The 21,029-nt window shown below is 40.0% G+C and overlaps 2 protein-coding genes across 2 annotated transcripts; both read left to right on the forward strand.

Moving 5' to 3' along the window:
• Positions 1–5,080: 5,080 nt before the first annotated feature.
• On the forward strand, positions 5,081–5,516 carry LOC149178380 (uncharacterized). Its single transcript, XM_089423643.1, has 2 exons — positions 5,081–5,331; positions 5,436–5,516. Exon 1 carries the CDS (start codon positions 5,119–5,121, stop codon positions 5,326–5,328), a length of 210 nt encoding a protein of 69 aa, XP_089279769.1. The 5' UTR covers positions 5,081–5,118; the 3' UTR covers positions 5,329–5,331; positions 5,436–5,516.
• A 4,759-nt stretch (positions 5,517–10,275) lies between these two features.
• LOC149178381 (uncharacterized) lies at positions 10,276–10,725 on the forward strand. Its single transcript, XM_089423644.1, has 2 exons — positions 10,276–10,552; positions 10,612–10,725. The coding sequence occupies exon 1, from the start codon at positions 10,340–10,342 to the stop codon at positions 10,547–10,549; it is 210 nt and encodes a 69-aa protein (XP_089279770.1). The 5' UTR covers positions 10,276–10,339; the 3' UTR covers positions 10,550–10,552; positions 10,612–10,725.
• The last annotated feature ends 10,304 nt before the right edge of the window (positions 10,726–21,029 follow it).

A 21,029-nucleotide genomic window follows, 5' to 3' on the forward strand; every position in this document is an offset into this window, starting at 1 on the left:
CAGTCTTCTCCAACGACTCAATATAATAATACATTTCTTGCTGGGTTGGATCTATCTCAAGTGTAGTCTTTCTTGGGCTGTCCCCAAAATCTGATTGAGAAGGACTGATCTCAAAATTTGGTTGAGAAGGACTGATCTCAAAATTTGGTTGAGGAATAGGAGTATGGTGTGGGCTACGACTAGGAGGGATTGCTGGAGGCTGTTCCGGTGTTTCCCCTCTTAAATCAATGAAGTGGGGCCCTTTAGTTTGTACTTTACTCAGTTTTCCTTTAAGTCTGGAGCTCCTCCTTAGATTCTGTGAGCTAGTGTCTCCTTTCTCCACACTCTGTTTTTCTTTCCCTTTTCTATTTGTTGCAACTGATTGTTCCTGAACATAAACTAGTCTTTCAGAGAGCATTTGGTCCTCTTCTGAGGAAGGTTCTGGGGTTCGATATACAACTTCAATATTTCTTTTCCCCTTGAGTTTTCTTTGCATCCTAACCTCAGTTCTTTCCTTCCTACTTTCAGACAGCTTCTTTTCCTTATTAGTTTCTTTAGCTATGTTAGTAGGAGTGTCCTGAATTTTCACACTTGTTTTCCTTCTCCTACTTTTCCTTGCTGAGCTGCTCTCGGGTGTTTCAGGTGGATCCTGAAAGAAGTTTCTAACCAAAAACTGTTCCCAAGTGTCCTTCTTTTCCTTCAACTGTTTTTCAATCAAAATTTTTACAAGGCTGTGATGGTACAGGTGGGGTTCTATGTCCTCCAGATTATTTTGTACAATTATGGACATCTTTTTCAGGCTATTCAATAAGAAGTAAGGAAAATTGATGGTTTGATTTTCTAGAAAATTCATTAGCAACCGAGTGTGGTACATATACTTGGACCCAAACCGTCATTCACATGTAATAAACTTCTGGATTATCAATAATAGACTAGTCCACTTTTCCTCTAAAGCAGAGACAAGGATTCCACATTTGAAAATGGTTATATCCATACCTAGATTGTGTAGGATAATCCTCCAGGCCCTCTCATCAAAGCTTTTGTTTTTGAACCACCATTCCCCCTCTTGTGGGAGTTCCATTGCTGCTGCGATAGATGCCTCTGTGACTAAAAATTTAAGATCTCCAACCTCAACTTCCACGCCATTAAAAAACCTCGCAAATGTCTTCCTAACTTCTTTATTGTAACCTCTGAATTTCTGGATGAACTGTAGCCACCGTGCCTTCCTTAGTATGCTTTTCAATTGTGGATACCCCTCCATGAATTTAGGCCCTTCCGGTTCTGCTCTTAGCAAAGGACCCATTCCTTCCTCCTGCCTTAAAATACGTATGTGTGAGTAATGGATTGACGGAGGTGAAATGACTGTGTTAGTGGGGAATGGAGAAGGTTTGTGGAGAAAAACCAGTAGTTGTAAACAAAAGATGAGAATGAGTTCACGGGGATGTAAACAAGCCAGAAATAACAAACACAACCTCAATGGGATAGTATAGAAGTAGAGTGAGCTCGACTTTTGAGATAGAAGGCTGTGGAATAGGCGTGAGCATGTTCTCAAAATGACTGCGGATTTGTGCGGCGGGGAAGAGCCGTGATCAAATAGATTACGTTCTCATAATTACCCGGTTCAGCAGGTGGAATGCCAACGTACAAATAAACACGAGTTAAATTCGGAGGCGGATCATGAGGTTGTTAAAAATTAATGCAAGGTTCGTGGAGGAATCATGTAAAGGCCATGGAGCGGTTATGAAAGCTATCAATGATAATCATTACACATAATGGAGCCGTGGTTTCATAACTATATAGAATGTGCTTTAAAATGCTATTTGAAATGAATTTTGCTTACCTTAGAATTTTACCACTTCCGCTCACTGACCTTTGATTGGCTGCTTCCTGTTGGTACTTTAGGTGTTTTATATCTTCAACATATTTTCCTTTGTCATACCTGCATTTGGTTCCCATCATTATTTGGCTAACATCTGACTGTCAGTGCTGAATAACAGAGTGTTAGCTGCAGAATCAATCAACTAACTACGGAATAAATTTTTAGCTGCGGAAACTGAATTCAGCTGCGGAAACTGACACAGTGAACATATGACTGAAAGGAGATGGATGGAAATGAATGTTGACTGAGTGAATGATATATGAAAACTGATCATAAAAGGAATTTTATTGGAGAAATGTGATGGTGAAATGAAGTGAAACTATGAATAAAATGAGGAAATATTTTTTTTGGAAAATATAGGGCGTCAGAAGTTTCTGATTTTCGCCCTGTATTTTCTGTATAATACTGCCAATCAGTAATTGGTTTTTCAGCCTTATACAATTTTTTTTTTTTTTAACAGAAAGAACAAAGACTAGGCTGGTGGATAAGAATGATTATTCTTCACCAACCTTATTGCAGAATTATCTTGAAAGTTTTTGACAAATTCCTCCTCTGAGAGTGGCTTATGATAGATCTTTAATCTATGGCCATTCACAATAAGAGGGGTTTGATGTTTATCAATGGTTTTGATTCTTACCGCTCTATTGCTAAAGACTTTGTCAATCTCATATGGCCCAAGCCAATGAGTCTAAAATTTACCTTTGAAATATTTAAACTTGGAATCAAATAGCAATGCCCAATCTCCTTCTTGAAACTTTTTCTCCTTGATGTATTTGTCATGCCACTTAGCTCTTTGATATTGAACTAGATCAGTTCTTAGGATTTCTTTTTGTCCGATCTCATCTAGCTCATTCAACTGCTCCATTCTATGCTTTTGGGCTTCTGATAGATCCATTCCCAATTGAACTACCATCTTGAAGGTTCTAACTTGGAACTCAATGGGGAGCATAACTTCTTTTCTATAAACAAATTCATAGGGAGAATGTCCTATTGTATTCCTCCATGTAGTTTTGTAGGCCCATAAGGCTTCAGGAAGCCTTTCTGCCCAATCTTTTCAGTGTAGATGAACAGTCTTGGTAATGATTCCTTCAAGAACTTTGTTTGTAGACTCCACTTGACCATTTGCTTGTAGATGGTAAGGAGTAGATTTTCTGTGCTTGATCTTGTACTCTTCCATCAACTTCTCCAATGTGAATTGACCTCCCTGATCTGTCACAATTTCTCTTGGAACACCAAAGCGAGTAAAAATATCCTCATAAAGAAAACTAACAACTGAATGCTCAGTAGCAGAAAATAATGCTTCGGCTTCTACCCATTTAGTGATATAATCAGTACATACCAATATATACTTTCTTTGTTTAGATGGTGGGTTAATAGGTCCAATGAAATCTAAAGCCCATTTTTCAAAGGGTTCGATGAGTACCTATGGTTGTAATGGCATTTCATTTGAGAGGGTAGGTTTCCATACTCTTTGGCAGCTGTCACATCTTCTGACATACTATTTGCATCTTTGAAGAGGGATGGTCAATAATATCCTAAAGAGAGGATTTTATAGGCTGTCATTTTGTTAGCAAAGTGTTCGCCACATGGTTCATCGTGACATCTCATCTTCTCTAACACATCTTCTGATCACAAGATCTGGCCCTGTTTTAAACAATTCGTTAGAAATTCATGAATATTTTGAACTCTCATAAATAATCTTTCTTCTTTCACCAGGAAATAAATGTGGAGGTAGTTTCCCTATAACCAAATAGTTAGCTATATCTGTACACCAAGGAGTTTTAGTAGTTACTGCAAATAAGTATTCATCAGGAAACTTGTCCTCTACAGGAGAATCTTCTTTAGTATTATGAATCCTAGACAAGAAATCAGCTACTATGTTTTGTTTCCTTGGTCTATCTAACACAATAATATTGAATTCTTGTAAAAGTAGGAGCCACCTTGTAACCCTGCCATTAGTAATGGGTTTGTTCATTAGATATCTAATTGCAGAATGATCAGTATGAATAAAAGTTTCATAGCCTGTTATATAATGTCTAAACTTATTGATTGCATGAACAACAACTAAGAACTCTTTTTCAGTCACAGTATAGTTCAACTCAGTAGGAGTTAAATTTTTACTGGTATAGTAAATGGCATAAGGAACTAAATCTTTCTGTCCCAATACAACCCCTAGAGCTGTATCTGAAGCATCTGTAGAAATATGGAACTGGAGTTTCCAATTTGGTCCTCTAAAGATAGGCGCTTTAGATATTCTTGTTTTCAAAGTTTCAAATGCTGATTGGCAATCAGGACCCCATTTGAATTCACAGTCTTTTGTAAGCAGTTTGAAGAGTGGAAATGCTATTTTGGTGAAGTTTTCTATAAGTCTTCTATAATATCCAATAAATCCCAGAAAATTTCTAACATCTTTTTGATAATTTGGAATAGGTAACTTGGAGATGACTTCAACTTTTGATCTATCAACTTTAATCCCATCCCCCGAAATATGATGTCTTAAAACAATACCTTCAGTAAAAATCATAAAGAATTTTTCATGGCTTAGTGAAAGGTTTGTTTCTTTACATCTTATGAGGATTTTTTCCAAATTTTCTAATGCCTCTTCAAACGAATTACCATAAACTGTAAAATCATCCATATATACCTCTACACAATCATGGATTAGATCAGAAAAAATTCCTAGTACTGCTCTTTGGAATGTTGTGGGTGCATTACATAATCCAAAAGGAAGCACTTGTTAAATTGGCAACTAGGGCCAAACTCCATGTGGGTCGGCTTATTTATGGCAGCTGATATTTTTATTGGATCCCTCTCGTCGAGAGGTGTAGGATTGATCCAAAGATTATCCGATTCCGATAATTATTTATGGAGATATGAATTTATTTTGTTTATGTAATTATAGTCAAGCCAACTAGCTCTTATGTAGGCTCTAGAAGCCCAACCGACGTGTCTATTCATCATCCTTGTTTTGGTATAAATAGATGAGGATTTGATATCATTTATACTCACACATTCTTGAGGTGATCTCCTCCTATCCACGTCTTGGGTTTCTGGAGTAGGAGAGAGACACCATGAGAATATTTGCTGGCCTATGATGCCCTAGTTCTAATGCATAGCAATGAATGTTGACAATGGAGTAACTACGCACAACAATGAACTCTATACACTGTCATCTATACGCGTATAACAGAGGACTACTGGTCCTATCAATATACTTCTGGGTCTGTTCGATTTCACTGCACAGGGGTTCAATTAGAGAAATGGCAGACTGGGGGCCTATTCTTATCGGAGTTTTGTTATTCGTATTGTTGACGCCGGGGCTCTTGTTTCAGATTCCTGGGAGCAGTCGTACCGTGGAGTTCAACAACTTTCGTACAAGTGGTATATCTATTCTGGTTCACTCTTTCATATTCTTCGGCCTGTATGCCATCTTTCTGATAGCGGTGGGAGTGCATGTATACTTCGGATAACTGGTCTTATATTGTCAAATATTTTGGAACTTTTCGAGGCACATGCCCATTGGATATTGTCAAATATTTTGGAACTTTTCGAGGCACATGCCCATTGGAGTATGAAGGTGTGAGGTGATGGTCATCAACATGTGGAATCGTAGGAAGATAGGAAAGTTTTATTTTCTTTACAAGATAGAGCAGAAGAGGCATAAATGTGCATTTATTTTGTGCATGAAGTGGCAGAGATAGTCAATGTGATGCCCTAAACACATGCCGTAGTCATAACCGTGGTCACGAGGAGGCGAAGCCGCAACTAAGGCATGGAGCTGTAGTCACAAAAGGGAATAAAGATCAGCCGCAGACAATAGGGATTAAGGAGACATAGATATGTGGGCCGAAAAGAGCCAAGGCATATGAAGCCAAGCTGTAGTCAGGTATATGGAACCGTTGAAGAAGAACCGAAGTTACATACAGTCAGTGAAGGTCACATATACACTATATATATACGCTATACAAGTATGGGAATTCTATGTGAAGTCGGGAATAGGTATGGCCATTATACATATATATGCTATATACAGAAATTATAACCATGACAGCCGCAGTCAAGTGAAAACGATGAAGCCGCTGGAAATGAAGAAGCTACAGTCATGTATATGAAGACGCAGGGTAGCCACAGTAATAAGGAAGAGCTGCAGGGAACTACAGGTCACCGCAGTAAGGTAATGAGGCCGCTGGAATGAAGCCGCAATCAATCAAGGTAAAACTCGGTGGTGTCCCTGTGATAGTTTAGAAGCAATGAAAAACATAACTCAGGTTGCACAATGAAAATTACGAGTCTCACAGATGTATGTGTTACTGTCATAACCATAATGATGAAGTAGGTTTTATATTGATCAAGAGCTTCTCAGCATACATGTAAAAGGAGACATACAATGGAAATAGTCGTCACAGTATTCAGATCTAGTATTCTTGATATGAACAGGTATCTCAGAGGTGCAACAAGGATGATAATCCCAACAGCATGATGATGGATAAGACCATGGACATGGACAACATGATGATGGATAAGATCATGGACATGGGCAGCATGATGATGGATAAGATCATGGACATGGGCAGCATGATGATAATCATGATTAGTGCAGCATGGTGCTGCATGCAGTGGTACAACAGAGAATCAAATGCAGCACGATGACAGGGGAAGGAGCCACCTTGGAGAATCAGTTGAAGCAGAATGTCTTCAACTGATATCATTTTTATACGAGATGATCTATGCTTAGATCCAGACAAGTCAAAGTGTTGACTTCTGTTGTAATTGTACTATCTCTCTCTCTCTCTTTCTCTGCTGAACTTTTAAGATAAAAGAAGATTTGATCAAAGGGTTTCCCCACACATTGTGGGGTTTGTCCCTGGCTCGCGCCATATCTTGTGTCCTCTTGCCTTGGCTTGTCTTCTGCGTTTTATATTTATGTTCTATCTGCAGTTTATCATAACGCTGATGTGATTGCTAACTGTGAAAATTTAAATAAATTGCTCTAGCATAGAACATACCTAATATTAACATGGTATCAGAGCTGAGGTGAAGACAATGCCCAAGCAAGAGTGAAATAGCAATCACCGAAGACAGTTGGGACAAGACAGAAGGATCAATGGGTTCCTCATAATTCACCGAGGATGAATTCAAAGCAAAGAATGTTATCAGAATGGCGCAGCGGAAGATTTTGATGGTCCATCTTAAGATCACTTCATTAGGAAGTTCGGATCTAAGGGTGGAAGGAAAGGCGGATGCCTTGTTGAAATAAGTTCGGCCGTTATGCGAAGGAGTGTCCGAATGGCAGAGACACATCTCTTGATGAAGATAACAATCATTCCTGGGACATCTTCCATGATCAAAAGAATGACTGGTAATGCAGGTCATCAAGGAAATGGTCGACTCTTCCACGAAAGCAAGGAACCCCAAAATCTCTTTTATGTACCTGATCGAACCTGATGCCCATTTCAGAAATGGAAGTCAAAGGTTGCAGGGTGGCACTTATTGATGGAAAGGTACGTGTTTGAAAATAGATCTTTTAAAGATGTTTTTGAGTTTAGGGTTGTATCAAGTTGCAGGAAGTCCACTAGGGACCATGTCCATTGACTCAGCTCTAGAGGTCTGTGAGTCAAATGGTGACTAGGATGCCTGAATTCAAAAGGAAGCATGAAGGTACATGTCTGAAATGTACCAAAGGAAAATATTATAAGGGTACCATTCCCCTCATACAGCAGGTTCATAGGTTTGGAACAACCCGAGGAGTTTGAGAATCATGATCAAGGAATCTCATGTATACAGATGGAAGAAAGCCCTCTATGGCTTAAAGAAAAACACCTCAGGCATAATATGAGAGGATTGATAGCTGTCTAATGCAGCTGAGATTCACTAGGAGTGAAACCGATCCAAACCATTACTCGAAGGTTGTGGATGATAAACCTCTCGTACCGGCACCTATGTCTGATAGGTGCAGACCCTCTCATTTATAGGAGACAGAGGGAGTTGGATTCTGAATGTGGGAAGATAAGATGCAAGCTTGTTACTGCCTCGAGGATCTTAACTTTCAGAAGTTATATGGTAATAATGTCGGACCAGATTTGGGAAATGCCTCTGAGTTTCATAAACTCATTCGCGTTGATGTTCTTGGAGAACCTCCGTCCGGACATCTGTGTTGCAGTTAGCATGGTGAGTTCATATTTGGTTGAGCCTCACTAGATTGGTGCCAAGAATCTTCTAAGATATCTTCAGGGCACAATCTCTCATGAATTGAGATACACTGCCGGAAATATGAAACCACATGATTATTCGAATGATGAGTGGGCAGGAAGTATGGAGGATCATTAGAGCACTTCTCAGTGCTGTTTGGAATCTGCCTTGATATCCTGGATGAGCAGGAAGCAGAAGTCGGTGACTCTGAGCACCACCAAGGCAGAATACATTGCTGATAGTATCGCCTTCTGTGAGGCAGTCTGGTTGCTGAAGCTCTTTAGTGAGCTGTTTGTACACATGATGAATACCACTGTGAATCTCTGTGACAACCAGAGATGGGATTCGATTATTGAGGAATCCCGTATTTGACAATTGCTCCAACAGATAGACATAAATTACTACCTTATCTGGGATATGGTAAGTCGATGATCAAGGAGGCTCCATCACACTGAGATGATGTATAGGACAGAGCCCTGAGGAAAGATCAAATTTGTGATTTTCCCGAATGACTTGGAGTCGTCGAGAGACCTTTGTAAAAGGGTCCTGCATGCTGCATACATTGAGCTCTAGGAGCTTTGGGGGGCTTGTAGTTCTATTGGAGCAACATATGACCACAGGGTGACTCACCCTCCCCTGGTGGTGCGCACTGAAACAAGATGATTCGCTCTCTTGTGGGACAAGATGATTCGCTCTCTTGTGTAGCAGGATGATTAGTTCTCCTGTGAGGCCTGGATTGATGTGTTCTCCATGGCGATTGTAGCAGGATTGATGTGTTCTCCTGTGAGGCCTGGATTGATGTGTTCTCCATGGCGATTGTAGCAGGATTGATGTGTTCTCCTGTGAGGACAGGATTGATTAAGTTCTCCTGTCGAGGCTTCCTACCCATGCAGTATGGGACTCATGGGAAGTACCTTTCATCTGATCAATGAGAAGGGAAATGAAGTTAGGGACCATAGTAATACCGATGGACGCATCGTTGTATCTACCATACTCCCTACGCTAGGATGTCCTCCATTGATCTGGGATCAATGATACTGGTCTGGGACCAGTGGTAGGAGTTGTACATGCTATTACGCTGACTTCGGGTCGGCTGACACTGGTCTGGGACCAGTGGTACATACTCCGAGACTGACTTCGTGTCAGTGCAATACTGGTCTGGGACCAGTGAGAGTGGTACATACTATGACGCTAACTTCGGGTCGGTTGAGACTGGTCTGGGACCAGTGCTACACTCTCTGAGACTGCGATACTGGTCTGGGACCAGTGGTAGGAGTGGTACTTACTATGAAGCTGACTTCGGGTCAGTTGAGACTGGTCTGGGACTAGTGGTATGCACTCTGAGACTGACTTCAGGTCAGTGGAGAATGATATGGCTCATTCTCGATCAATTCTTCTTCTTCATAGTTCAGCGGAGATGAGCAGAGTAGAGCAGAGCCAACAGAGCAAAGCTAGCAGAGCTGAGCTGAGCAGAGCAGAGCCAGTAGAGCTGAGCAGAGCAAAGCTAGCAGAGCCAACAGTGCTGAGTAGAGCAGAGCCGAGCCAGCAGAGTTGAGCAGAGCTGAGCAAAGCCAGTAGAGCTGAGGAGAGCTGAGGAGAGCAGAGCAGAGCCAGCAGAGCTGCGCAGAGACAGTAGAGCTGAGCAGAGTAGAGCAGAGCCAGCAGGGCTGAGCAGAGTTGGGCAGAACAGTGCAGGGCACTGATGGTAGAGATAGTACAGTCGTACACATGGATCAGCGGATGGAGTTCTCCCTAGTTGAGAGGGAGTGTTAAATTGGCAACTAGGGCCAAACTCCATGTGGGTCAGATTATTTATGGTAGCTGATATTTTTATTGGATCCCTCTCGTTGAGAGGTGTAGGATTGATCCAAAGATCATCCGATTCCGATAAGTATTTATGGAGATATGAATTTATTTTGTTTATGTAATTATAGTCAAGCTGACCAACTCTTATGTAGGCTCTAGAAGCCCAACCGACGTGTCTATTCATCATCCTTGTTTTGGTATAAATAGATGAGGATTTGATATCATTTATACTCACACATTCTTGAGGTGATCTCCTCCTATCCACGTCTTGGGTTTCTGGAGTAGGAGAGAGACACCATGAGAATATTTGCTGGCCTATGATGCCCTAGTTCTAATGCATAGCAATGAATGTTGACAATGGAGTAACTACGCACAACAATGAACTCTATACACTGTCATCTATACGCGTAGAATTGAGGACTACTGGTCCTATCAATATACTTCTGGGTCTGTTCGATTTCACTGCACAGGGGTTCAATTAGAGAAATGGCAGTCTGGGGGCCTGTTCTTATCGGAGTGTTGTTATTCGTATTGTTGACGCCGGGGCTCTTGTTTCAGCTTCCTGGGAGCAGTCGTATCGTGGAGTTCAACAACTTTCGTACAAGTGGTATATCTATTCTGGTTCACTCTTTCATATTCTTCGGCCTGTATGCCATCTTTCTGATAGCGGTGGGAGTGCATGTATACTTCGGATAACTGGTCTTATATTGTCAAATATTTTGGAACTTTTCGAGGCACATGCCCATTGGAGTATGAAGGTGTGAGGTGATGGTCATCAACATGTGGAATCGTAGGAAGATAAGAAAGTTTTATTTTCTTTACAAGATAGAGCAGAAGAGGCATAAATGTGCATTTATTTTGTGCATGAAGTGGCAAATATAGTCAATGTGATGCCCTAAACACATGCCGTAGTCATAACCGTGGTCACGAGGAGGCGAAGCCGCAACTAAGGCGTGGAGCTGTAGTCACAAAAGGGAATAAAGATCAGCCGCAGACAATAGGGATTAAGGAGCCATAGATATGTGGGCCGAAAAGAGCCAAGGCATATGAAGCCAAGCTGTAGTCAGGTATATGGAACCGCTGAAGAAGAACCGAAGTTACATACAGTCAGTGAAGGTCACATATACACTATATATATACGCTATACAAGTATGGGAATTCTATGTGAAGTCGGGAATAGGTATGGCCATTATACATATATATGCTATATACGGAAATTATAACCGTGACAGCCGCAGTCAAGTGAAAACGACGAAGCCGCTGGAAATGAAGAAGCTACAGTCATGTATATGAAGACGCAGGGTAGCCGCAGTAATAAGGAAGAGCTGCAGGGAACTATAGGTCACCGCAGTAAGGTAATGAGGCCGCTGGAACAAAGCCGCAATCAATCAAGGTAAAACTCGGTGGTGTCCCTGTGATAGTTTAGAAGCAATGAAAAACATAACTCAAGTTGCACAATGAAAATTATGAGTCTCACAGATGTATGTGTTACTGTCATAACCATAATGATGAAGTAGGTTTTATATTGATCAAGAGCTTCTCAGCATACATGTAAAAGGAGACATATAGTGGAAATAGTCGTCACAGTATTCAGATCTAGTATTCTTGATATGAACAGGTATCTCAGAGGTGCAACAAGGATGATAATCCCAACAACATGATGATGGATAAGACCATGGACATAGATAGCATGATGATGGATAAGACCATGGACATGGGCAGCATGATGATGGATAAGATCATGGACATTGGCAGCATGATGATGGATAAGATCATGGACATGGGCGGCATGATGATAATCATGATTAGTGCAGCATGGTGCTGCATGCAGTGGTACAACAGAGAATCAAATGCAGCACGATGACAGGGGAAGGAGCCACCTTGGAGAATCAGTTGAAGCAGAATGTATTCAACTGATATCATTGTTATACGAGATGATTTATGCTTAGATCCAGACAAGTCAAAGTGTTGACTTCTGTTGTAATTGTACTATCTCTCTCTCTCTCTTTCTCTGCTGAACTTTGAAGATAAAAGAAGATTTGATCAAAGGGTTTCCCCACACATTGTGGGGTTTGTCCCTGGCTCGCGCCATATCTTGTGTCCTCTTGCCTTGGCTTGTCTTCTGCGTTTTATATTTATGTTCTATCTGTAGTTTATCATAATGTTGATGTGATTGCTAACTGTGAAAAGTTAAATAAATTTCTCTAGCATAGAACATACCTAATCTTAACAACACTCAATAAGCAAAAGCCCCCCATGGACAGGTAAATGTGGTCTTATCCTGATCTTCAGGTGCTACCTGAATTTGATTATAACCACTAAAACCATCCAGAAATGAAAAGTTCTTTTGCTTGCTAATGTATCTAATACTTGTTCGGTAAAAGGCAAAGGAAAGTGATCTTTCAAAGTTGTTAATGAGCCCCCAAATTGGGTAACCTATTGGGCTCATTTTGCCTAATTATCCTTGTTCAATCCTCCATTTTTCATATATTATGCATGTTTTCCTAGTATGTTTATGTTATTTGAACGAATAAGGGTGGTCACTCTACCTAGGAGACTAATACATGGTGATTTCAAGATTTTTGGACAAATTATGGAGCAAAACCAAGCAATCATGGGTCAGATGATAGCCAAGCTTGAGGTGAGGATTCTTAGGGAGGTTGTCTCTGGCATTAAATGGCCTTCCTCGAAATCTCCACCCTCAACACCGAGCTCCACAGGCCACCAAACTGAGTTTTAAAGGCAGCCAAGCAGATTTTGGAGGAGTAACTGTTCACTAGCAGTTGGGACAGTCGAGTCCCTTGAATCTAGGAGGGCTGCTAGCTCCCTCGTATTGTACAAATAGGAAGGCCTCAGCCTTCGTACTTTACTTTTGGAACCATTGTTATTTTTGCACTATAGTGCTGCCATTTTGCTCAGCCTGTTTTATTGTAGCTACTGCTGTACAACTTTCTTATGATGGTTATTTTTGAATAATGATAAGCAGCTCTACTTGGTATCAGATCTGAGTCTTTTATAGGAGCTTGCAGCTCTTGGGGTTGGGCCCAACCTGAGTGCTAAGGCCTCCTCTATGTATTGCTAGTTGTTCTTTATGCATTTGTAAAAACATTTCTGTTAAGTAGGTTAAAGTTTGCTGATTAAATAGGTCACTGTAAATGGTTAGATAGAATTTTGAATGCTCATATTTTGTTGATTTTTTAAGAGGAAAAAAACTTCAAGAAAAGGGCCATCAAACATCTCTGGTTTCACCTCTCCTTCAGTAGGATCTGGAGATGGGATCAGGATAACTTTGCTGCCCACAAAAACACTAATTTTGCCGTGCCATGCAATCACTAGTGTTTGAGTTTCATGTGTATAAGTTGGTTGCAAACTCAAACTTCCATTTGCTTAGTTGCATGAGTTAAAATATATGGTTTCAATGCAGGTCACACTTCTGTTCATTCTCTTCATTGGCAGCTAGCAGATTTAGGTCATCATAATTAGGATTTTGAATTTACAAGTCTTCGTTGGATCAGCTGGGAAACAACACCTTGTAGAGTACCTGTACCACTCCTTCATCTGTTCATTCGCCATCAGCACCATCCACTCCACCCTCTGCTTAGAATCCTTGCCTCTTGTTCGCCATTCGCTCCCATAACCCTAGTTTTGTGTGTAACATTGCTTTAGTCTTCTTTGAGCCAAATACCGCCATCCACACCTGTCCACAACTCCATCCACCGAGTTCTAGACCATCTCCAACCTTCACCATACCTCCACACTCACTCCTTCACCTTTCCTCTCCATTCATCCACCAAAAACCTCATCTCTGAACATCCTGTAGAAAATTCCAGACATCCTGCAGAAAATCGCAGACATCCTGTAGAACCCCTGCAGACTTCCTGTAGAGGCTCACGAATGAGGTTTCCCGACAGCCAAACTTGGTGATACTTTATGGAAGGGTGTTAGGGACCCCTTAGGCCCTCTCTGAATCTTCTTGACCTTTCCCATGCATTTCTTCTTGCATATCCACCTCTGCACAGCCCAAAAACAATCAAATCATATGCATAATAACTCTGGCAACTTATTCAAAAATACAAAAAAGATGTTTATTTCAGATGTTACTGTAGAAGTAGCTTAGGTACATGTATTTACCTTCCTAGAGGTCAATGGCATTTCCTTCAGTAGTTTGCATCATCTTCTTGGCATCAGTAGAGTTAGCTGGTAGAATTAGGGTTTGCTAGGGTTTGCGTTTTCTTTTAGTTTTCACCGTCTTTCTGCAAGTAGATCAGCCTTCTTTAAAGTAGCTTTCATCCATCGGTTAAAAATATTCTTCTCAGAGCCCATAGAAGTTGGCTTGAGCCCCTAGCGGACTTGTGCCAGCTGACCAAGTGACAGCTGCGGCAAGAGCTAGTACTTGTGCATACAACACCGTCGCTTCCAAGTTTGTTACGAACTACCGGGTTGATAAAAGTAAAGAAGGGAGTCCTAGGAGTTGTAGCATTATTGCTGCAATACTGGAGCTCACCAGTTGCTTTATTCAATTCCCTGTAATCAATGCATACCCACCATTTACCATTCTTTTTGGATACTATAACCAAAGGAGAAACCCATCGGCTATCTGAAATTTGGTAAATGAAATTTACATGGAGTAGTTTTTGGAGCTTTTCTTTCACTATCTCCCTAAGATTTGGATTCATCATTCTCTGAGGTTATCTGATTGGTCTACTGTTTTCCTTGATATAGATATGATGGATGAAAGTCTTAGGGTCAATACCTTTCATATCAGTATACTCCCATGCAAATGCAGTAGAATGTTTTTGCAAGATTCTGGTTTGCTCTTCTTGTTGTGACTTTTCCAAATTTTTGTTGATATTCAATGTTTTTCCTGGAAAAATCTCAATGGTAGAGCTACCAACAGGAAGAGCTACCAATAGGTAGAGTAGAGAGACATTTGTCTTGATGATAGATATTCAATATCAGAATCTAATTGAAATTGTGTGTGGTCATATTCTGAAGATGTTTCAAAATTTTCTAATGTGTTCAAAATTTGACTATCTTCACTAATTTCAAAGACAGTAAAGACAGGTTGTATAATATCTTCATCGTCGACCCATTCATTATCTTCTACTTCTGTAATTGCCTTTGCTGGAGGATACAAATTGAATTTCTTTGTTGAACTACCATCAGAAATGTACATATCTCTAGATCTATAACTAATGAAAGCATCAGATGTGGCTAGCCAAGGTCTTCCTAAGATGAGTGACTGTCCTCCTAAATTACTCTTGGGAGTCAAAATCATGAAATCTACTGGCTATTCCCAAGAATCTAAGGAGACTGAAATATCTTCTAGTACACCATCTAGTTTGATTATTGATATATCTGCAAGTTGCAGTAAGGTGGGTGTAAAAAGAAGATTAGGAAGTTTAAGTTGTTCCATAGTCTGTTTACTCATAATGTTGATAGTAGCCCCTAAGTCAATCGAAGTGTTTGGAATTTATATCCCATTTATATGTGTCTTGAAAATTGGACTACCTGGATCTACATACTTCTGCATGGTAATTTTCCCATCATGATATCTGCAATTTTTTCTACCAGGTGGATTCTTCTTGTATCTCTTTGTTTCCTTCCTGGTCTTTTAAGACTCAACTCCTTTATTGTTTTCGCTAGAATAGGAATCTCTCTAATGGCTTGTAGCAAGGGAATCTTGATACAGACATTCTTTAATTCATCTAGAAAATCATAGTCAGGCAACAAGATTTGTTTTTCCACCCCTTTTTCAATTTGTAATCTTTCAGGGAAAGGAGGTGTGGATGAAGATGCAGGTTGCTCAACTATAGGAGTTGTGGGAGTTGACTCTTTTTCTTTTTCCTTTTGAATGATTGGGTTTTGAGGAGATGCTTCCTCTGAACCCTTATTGACTTTAAGACCTCCTCAGAGGTACCTTTCTCTTGAACATCTATAGAAGGTTTTTCTAAAACTCTACCAGATCTGAGTTGAACATCATTAAGAGGAACAATCATATAGGTAGGAAATTGTTGTCCTTCTACCATGTAAGCATTCTGAGGATTTTTGTTTTTGGGATTTGGTAATGGCTGGGCTGGTAGTTGATTTGTCTTTTGTTGAAATGGAAGCAAGAGTTGAGAATTTGGATTTTGTTGAGAAGGTTGTTGTTGTGGGAATGACAATGAAAGTTTTGGGTTTTGATTTGGAATTTGTGGAATTTGTTGATTTGGAAAAGATGGAGGATATTGATAGAATTGAGAAAATCTCCCATAAGGATTTTGCATCCCTTGTGCCCATGATTGGTATGGATTTTGAGGTTGAGGCCAAGGTTGTTGCCAAGAATTCCAATTTGGCGGGAGCTGAAAATTCATAGGATTGTTAAATCCCTAATTTTTTTGCCCTTGCCACAGTCTTCTTGAAACAAAACAAAGGGACTCTACTGAATTTGGATCTTCCTGAAAGACGGCTTTGAGCCCAGGGATTGAAGGAAAATCCTTTGTCTCATGACTTTCTGAGAAAATCATACATGTTTCTACAACTTTTGCAGATTCCAAGGGACATTCCCTTAGAGCATGTTTCTTTCTACATTTTGGACAAATTATGGCCAAGGCATCCGCTTGTGCTTTCTACTTGTTTTGTATTTTAAGGGTGTCTAGTTGTTCACTAAGGCTCCCTAGAATATCAGTTTTGAACTCATCAAGCATATTGCCAATCTCTGGCCTACTTACTGATCCAGTTGTAGATTTGTTTGCTCTAATAAGGGAAGGATCTCTTGACCCTTTTCCAGTTTTAGATTTTCCCCTTGAGAGATGGACACATAGTTCTGCTATGTCATGAAGTGGAAGTTGAGAAATGTCTCCCTTCCCCATCATGTTTCAAATATCTATCCATTCATCTCTAATGGCTTTAAAGGTTTCCTCATCTAAATTACTCATTTTTGCTCTCTTTAAGTTGTATTGAAATCTTTCAAGTAAATCCTCCAAATTTTCATCTTCTCTTTGTACCATCTTGAATACCTCATCCTTATGATTGGTGGGCATACAATAATCCAGGTATCTATCCAAAAATGTTTGTTTCATATCATTCCAAGTCCTAATAGATTGAGTGACTAATCCCATGAACCATTTCAAAGCAGCTCCTTTCAATGTTGAAGGAAATAGTTTGAGTTTTTGAGAGTCTTCCATATAGTCATAGGTTTGGCCTTCAAACTCAAATAGAAATGTTTCAGGATCCTCACTTCGCAACCCATAAAAGTTTGGGAGGAAAAATGGTGAAATGTTTTTCATTGTTGTATGAGTTTCCTCATCGGCTATAGGGAATCCAAATGAGTTATCTCCATCCCTATTTCCCCCATTGTTACCTCTACCTCCTCAATTATTTCCTCTTCCTCTACCTATACCCCCTCCTCCAAACCCATCTACTACTTCCTCTGTCATGATAGTTTCCTGAGAGTCTTCTGGTTCTTCTATTAATGGTGAACGAGGAAGAGTTTCTCCCTCCTCTTCTTTAGGTGATTCTACTTCTTTGATTACAATATGTTCCCCTGTAGAAGTGAAGAAAGGTTCTTCTCCTAGATCAGATTTAGTAGATAGTGTGGGAGAATCTCCTAATTCGGCTGCTGCCCCTTGAATTCCAGGAATCCTAAGGCTGGGAGTATGAGTCGGAGATGATGGAGGTGTATCTTGTCTATGCCTTGGAGTAGCTGGAGTTGTGAGAATCGAACTTTTGGCCCTAGCTATAAACCTTCCCCTAGAATCTCTTTCTCTATGCATGCCATTTTTTTATTATTATTTCTTTTTTAATTTTTAAGTCGGGCTAATAATTCTCTTTTGATCTTCCAGGTCACACTAGGTGCAAGAAGAGAGCATAACCAAGAAATTATTGAACTAATAACTCTCTTTTCTAATCCTCCAAATCACACTAGGTGCAAGAGGAGAGCATACTTCAAGAAGTTATCAAATTTTCCCTTTTTTTTTTTGTAAGAGATCGGCTACCTAGTTACACTTCCTCGGCAACAGCATCAATTTAGTATGTCCTAAATTGCTACATTAATTATCAATTCGGGAGTCGTAAACTGATGAAGTGTGGCGCAATATATGTGCAAGACAACCTCTTTCTTACTTTTTATTGTTTTCAATTTTATCTTTTTTTGGGGGTTTTATCTTGGTTTGTCTTCTAATGCAAATGGAAATCCTATTCCTAAGTTTTAAGAATACTTTAGAAGGCAAGTATGGGTATAGATTTTAAGGCAATTATGTCCTTTATGATGACTTCCAGAACTTAACACTTCAGAGGATCTCAAAACATGCTACTGATGAAATTAATACTTGAACAAGAATGTAAATGTGCATCTATTTGAATCAAACAAATGATGAACTACTGATCATGAAATCTCTATCTCTGCTGCTCATCTAAATACAGAAATAAAAGTAAGCTATTGCACTCAAACAAATCAAAAACTGCAAACTAATAAAAGTAAAACCAATTCACTTCATTTATAGTCCTATAGCTCTCCAAGTAGCTTTTCGGGGTTAAGCCATGGCTCTGGAGATAACATCAATAACATGAGGAATTGATATCTAAATTATCTACTTGCAAATGAAAATAAAATCAAGTCTCTTCACTTATATTCTGATAGCTCACCAAGTAGCTTTTCCGGGTTAAGCCATGGCTCTGGAGATAATGTCAATAACATGAAGAATCAAATCACTTCACTCAAAATCCGATAGCTCGCCAAGTAGCTTTTCAGGGTTAAGCCATGGCTCTGGAGATAACGTTAAATGACATGAAGAATTTGATATCTAAACTAACTATCAACAACAAATGAATAAGACTGAAATCAAAGCATAACTGAAATTGAAAGCTAAGAAAAACAAAGTCAGCAGAGAGGTCAATCTCATGTCACTAGTTACTACAAAAATTGTATGAAAATGCCCAGGCCTATCCTAAGCTGAAACACACTGATCAATGTTCAGAAATATACAACGCTTAGAAAATCATGTACATGAATGAAACATTAACACCATAACTGAAATGTGAAATATACACAAGTGAACAAACTACGAGATATCTACAATGGAAATAAAACAACAGCATATGAAAACTTTACAGAAATAAAAGAACGAAACCTTAGCCAGTAAGGGCCCTCTGCACGGCCTTGGTTAACACGCTGTCAATCCGAGATTATGCTCACACAGTCATATAAAACAGAGTCTTATTATATTGCAAAACAAAGGAAGGATCCTCTCATTACCACAACAGGGCCAGTGTCATGGGACAATACATAAACTTAACAACAAGATTACATCCACAAAAAAACTAACTAGCTACATGCGTTTGCAAACGCGTTATTTATAAAGGAAATTACATAACAGTTTTCCTATGAAACACCTTCAGCGGAGGACACGTAAAAAGACAGCATCTGTGAGCTTAGCATGATGGTTGCCAAGATCATTCAATCTACCAAAAGGTGGCTGTTGGATTTACGTCGTGGGGGCAGTCTACAGCTGTCAAAATGTAGCCATGGATCTAGGAACGGTCTCAGACCCTTCACGAGTTGAAAAACAGAGACCTACTTGCCGTAGAACTCCTCGTTTGACCACCATTTGACCAAGGCTTTCCTTTACGAATCTGGCTAAACCAATAGGACCTAGTCCATGTCGAGATCATTTCTGAACTGCCCACGTGCCTCGTTTTGCTTGATGACACCTGTAACCTAGAGATCAACAAAATAGTTGTGGAAAGTCGAGTCAGCTGCGGAAAGTGGCTGCATTCCGCAGCTGATGAGAAAAATATAAGTCAAATAGAAAACACAAAAATATAGTTAGAAAACCACTTAAATGCACTCTTAGAATCAATATGTAATGATTTTTGATAACTTGTGAGGCACTGGTGAGGGGAAATAGTCTAGAAAAGTGTGTAGAAGAGATGTAGTTTCAGGGCTCAACACTCCTTAACTCAAGTAAGATGAAAACCCTTGAGGCTTTCATGCTTCCATCTTAAAAACCCTGTTAATTATGAAGATTATTTCATGGAATACCAGAGGGCTGAACAACCAAAGGAGAAAAAAGCTTTTAAGAAAGAAAGTCAAAAATGAAAATCCGGATATGATTTTTTTGCAAGAAACCAAATGCTCCAGCCAGAAAATGAAAGGGATAAGCAAAAATTTAGGAAAAAGTGTGGAATACATGGAAGTGGAATGGAATGGAATGGAGGGAGGCCTGGCCACGCTTTGGAGTCCCCAATTCCTCCATCTCATAAATGAAGAGGCTGCCAGATCCTTCATCTCCCTGGAAATGCAAATCATAGGGGATTCAAATACTTACCTGTGTGCTAATATTTACAGCCCCCAAAGACTAGAGGACAAACTGATAATGTTAGATCGCCTCTCCAATTTGTAGCATAGACATCCCATGGCTAAAGCTATCTATGGAGGATATTTTAACATGATAACCTCGCTAACAAAAAAGAAAGGAGGAATAAGAATGCTAAACCGAGATGTAGAGGCATTCAACAGCTTTATCAGAAAAGAAAATCTGGTGGATATCTTCCCCAAAAATGGATTATATACTTGGAATAACAAAAGAGGAGGAGACAGGCAGATTGCCTCTAGACTTGACCGCTTTCTCATTACAGAAGTCACCCTCCTTGAGGGGGTAACTGTAGAATCGGATATCATTCCCTGTGGAGGCTTGGATCACTGGCCCATCACCATAGATGCAACCATCGTTGGTACCCCCCAAAACAGACCTTTTAGGTTTGAGAATTTTTCGTTAAGTCACCCGGATTTCACATCCAAAATCAAACACTGGTGGCATGAGCCATTGGACACCAGAGGCACCAAAATGTACAGGTTCCAAGCCAAATTAAAGCACCTCAAATCACGACTCAAATCCTGGAACCAAGAGGTCTTTGGAAACATCTTCAAAGACAAACAGGCCCTGGAGGAACAGTTGGAACAAATCCATACAGAATGACTCCAAGGGAACATCACCCAGGACGCCATAAGCATAGAGCAAAGTCTCAAGCAGAAGTGGAATGAAAGAGGTCAGCAGGAGGAAATACTCTGGTGACAAAAATCTTGCATTCAATGGCTTAAATAAGGGGAAAAACACCAAGTTTTTCCATCGGTTGGCTATAGATTATAGGTGTGCCAACAAAATAACCCGGCTGAAGGATGAACATGGCACCCCCT

The sequence above is a fragment of the Pinus tabuliformis genome, chromosome 4_1 (assembly GCF_031772625.1).
Source record: "Pinus tabuliformis cultivar Carrire ecotype Pingquan chromosome 4_1, CPIR1, whole genome shotgun sequence".
Taxonomy (NCBI): Eukaryota; Viridiplantae; Streptophyta; class Pinopsida; order Pinales; family Pinaceae; genus Pinus; species Pinus tabuliformis.

Bases quoted from the DNA above. Each gene is read 5' to 3' on its own strand.
- LOC149178381 (XM_089423644.1), top strand. From the start codon at position 10,340: ATGGCAGTCTGGGGGCCTGTTCTTATCGGAGTGTTGTTATTCGTATTG.
- LOC149178380 (XM_089423643.1), top strand. From the start codon at position 5,119: ATGGCAGACTGGGGGCCTATTCTTATCGGAGTTTTGTTATTCGTATTG.